Source organism: Pygoscelis adeliae, unplaced genomic scaffold, assembly GCF_000699105.1.
Source record: "Pygoscelis adeliae isolate BGI_AS28 unplaced genomic scaffold, ASM69910v1 Scaffold241, whole genome shotgun sequence".
NCBI lineage: Eukaryota > Metazoa > Chordata > Aves > Sphenisciformes > Spheniscidae > Pygoscelis > Pygoscelis adeliae.
Genome location: NW_008824056.1, coordinates 2,595,830 through 2,601,380, shown reverse-complemented (window position 1 = coordinate 2,601,380; position 5,551 = coordinate 2,595,830). Strand labels below are relative to the sequence as shown.

Here is a 5,551-nt window from a genome sequence, read left to right as displayed (position 1 = left end):
GCTCATGCAAAACTGGTAAGTGATTGATCACCAGCCCCTCATAATATAGGAGCTGACTAGTCTTGGTCTAGCAATATTCACGAGTGGGCTGTTGGTCTGTTAGTCCTCAAGTGGGAGACGATTTCTGGTGCTGCGGAGGGCTGGGTGAGAAGCTTGTGGGGCAGAGGGCTCATCCGCTCCGGGAGATGCCCCAGGGCTGCCCACAGCCCTCCCGGAGAGCCAGGCTGGATGTTTGCTCTGCTCCGGCACAGCGTGGCCACCCTTGCTTGGCGAGCTGCTGAGGAAGCCGAGTATTTCAATACAGTTGCAGAAATGCCGTATCAATATTTAAAGCCAGCTGGGTAGCTTTGCTTTCAGGGAAGCAATCTTTCTGCATTTTTTATAATGTGAGCCAGGGTCTCCTTACCTGCCAGAATATATAATCATCCAAGAGACAATATCCGATAGCATTACCTACCTAAATGAGACATTACGGGAACATCTCCCCTCACAATAGCCTGCTGTATGACCAACAATGCTCCATTTAGAGAGGAACAAATTGTCAGCATCTGCTTTTAATTTAGTTTACTTTTAAGTTGACTGATACCTTTTAAGGTCTTTGGGAACAACAGGGTGTTTCTGTGGTTAAGGAAATGATAAACATGGAAGGCTGAGTAAGCACAATATGCCTTTTATACAACTGTTTAAGAACTTTATTTTGCTTTTGTTAGCCAACTTCCAAGTGAAAGAACTTGAAAAATCTTATAAGGCTTGAACTTATGTATCTGTAAAATAAGTATGTATTACTTCAGCTGCTCAGGATTGATTTAAAGGCTTCTGGAGTTGCTGGAAACCTTTTCCTTTTTGGGAAGTTGTCATGGTTTAAACCCAGCCGGCAACTAAGCACCACACAGCCGCTCGCCCAGACAAAACCAGTACAGAAGTGCTAGAAAGCTTAATGACAAATGAAGTAACATTTTAGGACAGGCACAGAACTAGAATTTGTTAACAACTCAAATTTTGAGTCATTTTTCTAGAGTTTTGAAAAATTTCCAGAGAACATTTTAGTGCCATCTCTGCTAAATAGGTTGGATAACACCAGTTTCTGTGGAAGGTAAATCTTATAGGACTTCTTCCCAAAGGGAATGGAACTGGTTTCTTAAAAAGCACCCAAAAAGGGCTTTTTTTTACTGTGGGCACATCCTGAAATGCAGTGAGCCAGCAGAGTGCTGTTGCTGTGAGCAGGACGATCCCCACGCCGGGCTCCTCAGGGAGAGCATGGCCAGCAGACTTTACCCAGGACCATGTCTGGCTCAGGAGGCCCCTGGCTCCCGAAGGCTGGGGGGGACCTGGTGGAGACTGCCCGGGTGGCCAGAGGCTGAAGGAATCCAGGTCCAGGAGGGGTGGCAAAAGCCGGGCTGGTCCTGGCTGGCCAAGAGGGGACTCAAGAGCAGCCTGGGAGTGTCTGGAGGGCAGGTAGGAAAGTGGTGGATCCAACCTCTCCCGGGGAGTGGCAGGTGGTAAGGCAGGGGACACTGGCCACAGCTTGGAGCCTGGGAGCTTTGGGGTGGACATTGGGAAAAGCTTTTTCAGCAGAGGGTGGTGCAGCATGGGAAGAGGCTGCCCGGAGGCTGGGGGAGTCTCCAGCCTTGGGGATCTGCAAGACTCAGGTGGGAAAACTCATCTAGGGCTGGTGACAGACCTGCTGTGAGTGGGAGACTGGGCTAGAGACTTCCAGAGGTCCCTTTTCCCTGACTCTGTGAAGCTCTTCATCCAGCCCCCTGATCCCTCTGCAACTGCTTGCAAGTTGCCTTTCCCTGTGAGACACACACATCCTCCGTGCAGGGCACGGGTGAGCGATTACTCTTCTTTTCAATGCAATGGCTTTAAAATCCCGCTTGTCTTTAGAGGGCTTTTTTCCTCTTTGCCTGCCTCTCTCTCCAAACAAGGATATGTTTGCGCTTCTAAAGTGGCTGCTGTTATTAGTGCTGTAATCTCCGTATCCGCTTTTACTTTTCAAATCAGAGAGGGAAATTAATTCAATTCTAGTATCTGCTCCTTGCATACATTTTCCCGAAACACCATTTGCTCAGCAAACAAATGAATCAGGAAAAGTCATAACTTTGTTCTCATCTTAAGGGTGATCAAGTCCCCGAATTTCTACAAATCTCTTGGAGAATGGAAGTTCCTGCCGGACAGGGCAACCCAAAGAGCTGGAGCACTGCATGTGGGAGGAGGAGGAGTGATGGACCGGCCAGCTCAGCTCTAACACGGCTGGGTTGGTGAAGGCGCTGATGCTCCAAGGCCACATCCAGCAGGAACTGCGCTGCAATTTGCTCGGGCAAGCCCACGTGGCTGCGGGTTTGCCGTCAAGGTGAGCACACACATGACTTCACCTACGCTGGCTGAAGCTGTCTGATGTTTACAGCTTTAGTGAGCTGGACCTTTTTTTCTGCTACTATCCATCTAAATACCTCGTTTTGTACAAGTCCAGTTTAAGTGCACTGCTTTGCACGTGTTTATATGTTGTTTTTTAAGAACTGTCCTCCTTATTCATTGCAAAACAAAGCCTGCTTGCAAGCGGGAAGCTGCTACAGATGTTTCCATGAGAAGGTTGCAGCTCTTCTTTCTGGTTAAGCTCCGCAGACACATATCTAATTACAGCTTTGTGGCTGGCATGAGGTTATAGAGGGAGGAAAGTGTGCGCTGAAAATCAGTTTAAATGATTTGAGGGCAGTGACTTAGTGCTGGGGGTGCTGCCTTTGCACTGAGGCAGGAAGAAAAATGCTAGCGGCACGCACAGGGACCATGGGGAATAAAAATGCCGAGGAAGTCCTGAAGCTGAGGAAGCAGTCGGTGCATTCCCTGGGGAGCAGGGAGAGAGCCCTGAAGAGCTCCTCAGAAAATGCGAAGGAGAGCCGAGCCCGGGCCAGCCAGCCGCAGCAGCATGCCTGGCGGCTGGCTCTGCTGCGGGAGCTGGAGATGAACTGGTACCTGCGGGTCTGTGAGCTCTCCCACGAGTACACCATCGCCTACACCACTGGGATGCCCCACAGGTATGTACCCCACTGGCTATTCAGACAGTAGCAATTTGCACTCCAGGAAATGATGGTGGTGGTGATGATGATAATGATGATGATGATAATAATAATAATAATAGAAAACTTTTTGGCTTTACGAGTCTGACTTTTCTGATTATTCTTTTTTTTTTTTTCCTGCACCGCTACGGATGTGCGTTACAGAGCTGAAAATTCTGCAAACTTGTTTCTTAGTTTCCATAACTACTTCAGCACAAAATGCATGTGGTTATTCAGCCTTATTTCTCACAAGCTGTTTTGTCCAAGTGACTGTAGTTTCATTTGATTTTAGTTGAAAAGTTGCTGCTATTGTGCAGGGGCTGTGTGGGTGACAGGAGAAAATGGCAGGACAGCCTTTGCTGGGTGCCGCTGGCCCTGGGTCCCTGTCTCCCCCTTCCCTCCCTGGACCCGGGCAACGGTGGTGGGTCAGCCTGGGAAGGAACCTCTCAGGAGGGGATACCTGCAGCTGCTGAATTTGTCATTCTATCAATTTTAAATGTCACAGCCTCCAGAATCTGATCTTGCTCCTTTAAAAAAATATAAGGGGATCTTGGTATTAGTGGAAATTAGACATGCGAGACTCTAATCTCCTGTGCTGAGTAAGACCCTAATGAAATAGGAACCTAAATATGAATTGCCTGGCGTTGCTGCCTCAGTGCCACTGTCCCCAAACAGCAGCATCGTGGGGACAGGCGGCCGTGCTCGCTCAGGGCAGTTTCAGGGACTGGCTGGGGGAGGATATTTGGTTTCATTCACCTCAAGGGACAGGGCTGCTACCAAAGCGGCTTTTCAGCGTTTTGCCCAGCTCTACACAAATACATCAGTAACAGCAGGGATTTCAGCTGAGAAGTCGGTTGAGATCTTCCCTAATCCCGGGCAGAATGGGGATGCCTGAAGTGCCTGGCACAAACTGAGGTCTTGCAGATGCGCTAGGATTAGAAATTAATAAAAATGTCATTAGAATAAAAATTAGAAACAGGATAACTGAAAGGAAAATGAGGTAAAACTGAGGGATGGAGCAAGTAGTTATTAAGTGCAGAAAGGTCTAATAAGCACAGTGAAGGGAATACGAGTGGGTCTCTAGACTAAGACCAGACAGTTTCTAAGGTAGAGTGCTCCCCAGCCCCCCCAGCCTGTGGTCAGACACCTGTGGTCTTAAATGGCGCTATAAAAACAAAGTCCTGGGGAATAACTTTTGGGAGAACTAAGTTTCTAATGATGCTGATCCATACAAGCCCCTAAAACTCCAAACCAGTGAAACTCTTATGTCCAAAAAATTGAGAAGACCTTGCGGAAATATTTCTTTGCCATTGGTTCACCTTGCATTATAGATGAGCACAGAGCTGGATCTGACAGGAGGTAAAACAAAAGGCAGCTGCAGCAGAGATCACAGCTACAGCCTTTGGTGTTACACTGCTGGGAGGAAAAAATACGGTTCCTACAAAGCAGGCATGGCTGCAGTCACAGGGCACGTTTCCCTCCATTGAGTGTACTGTTGCAAAAAGCAGAGCTTGAAAGCACTGCCTGCACTCCACCATTGATGGTTCAGCTCGGTCAGCACCATGAGAACAGGATGCCCCACCTTCGGGCAGCAGTGTGTCAGAGTACCACAGAGCTGGGGGGGCCCCTGGGGCAGCAGGGCAGGACCCCACCCACCATCCCAGCCTGGGACATCAGGGACATTGAGGTCCATTAGTTCCCTCGGGGCCCTGATAGAACAGTTGCAGAGAAAGAATAACTGGGTAATCCAAATGTCCATGCCAAACCCCCCTCTGTGACATTGAATTATCATCTTTTAAAATATATTCTGGGTTTGAGATCAGTCTTTGTTTATCTGCTTTGAAAGATTTAAGGATTAGTTGAGTTTATGATACACCCATCACTTGATTATGTCCTCATGGAGGACTTCAACCACCCCAACATCTGTTGGAGGGACAACACGGCAGGGCATAAGCAATCCGGGAGGTTCCTGGAATGCGTCAATAACTTCCTTCTCCAAGTGGTAGAGGAGCCAACGAGGAGAGGTGCTATGCTGGACCTTGTTCTCACCAGCAAGGAGGGGCTGGTGGGGAATGTGAAGCTCAAGGGCAGCCTAGGCTGCAGTGACCATGAAATGGTGGAGTTCAAGATCCTTAGGGCACCGAGGAGGGTGCACAGCAAGCTCACTACACCCTGGACTTCAGGAGAGGACCCTTTGGCCTCTTCAGGGATCTGCTTGGTAGAGTGCCATGGCACAAAGCCCTGGAGGGAAGAGGGGCCCAAGAAAGCTGGGTAATATTCAAGGATCACCTCCTCCAAGCTCAGGAGCGATGCATCCCAACAAAGAGGACGTCCGGCAAAAACGCCAGGAGGCCTGCATGGATGAACAAGGAGCTCCTGGACAAACTCAAACACAAAAAGGAAGCCTACAGAGGGTGGAAGCAAGGACAGGTAGCCTGGGCGGAATGCAGAGCAATTGTCCAAGCAGCCAGGGATCAGGTTAGGAAAGCTAAAGC

General features: G+C 48.9%; 1 protein-coding gene across 1 annotated transcript in view; it reads left to right on the top strand.

The window, feature by feature from the left end:
* The first annotated feature begins 2,763 nt into the window (after nucleotides 1–2,763).
* KCNAB1 (potassium voltage-gated channel, shaker-related subfamily, beta member 1) overlaps nucleotides 2,764–5,551 on the top strand; it is a 77,249-nt gene continuing 74,461 nt past the window's right edge. Inside the window, exon 1 of the mRNA XM_009333942.1 lies at nucleotides 2,764–3,035. Within this exon, the coding sequence (XP_009332217.1) occupies nucleotides 2,764–3,035 (272 nt within the window). The remainder of the gene's footprint in view (nucleotides 3,036–5,551) is intronic.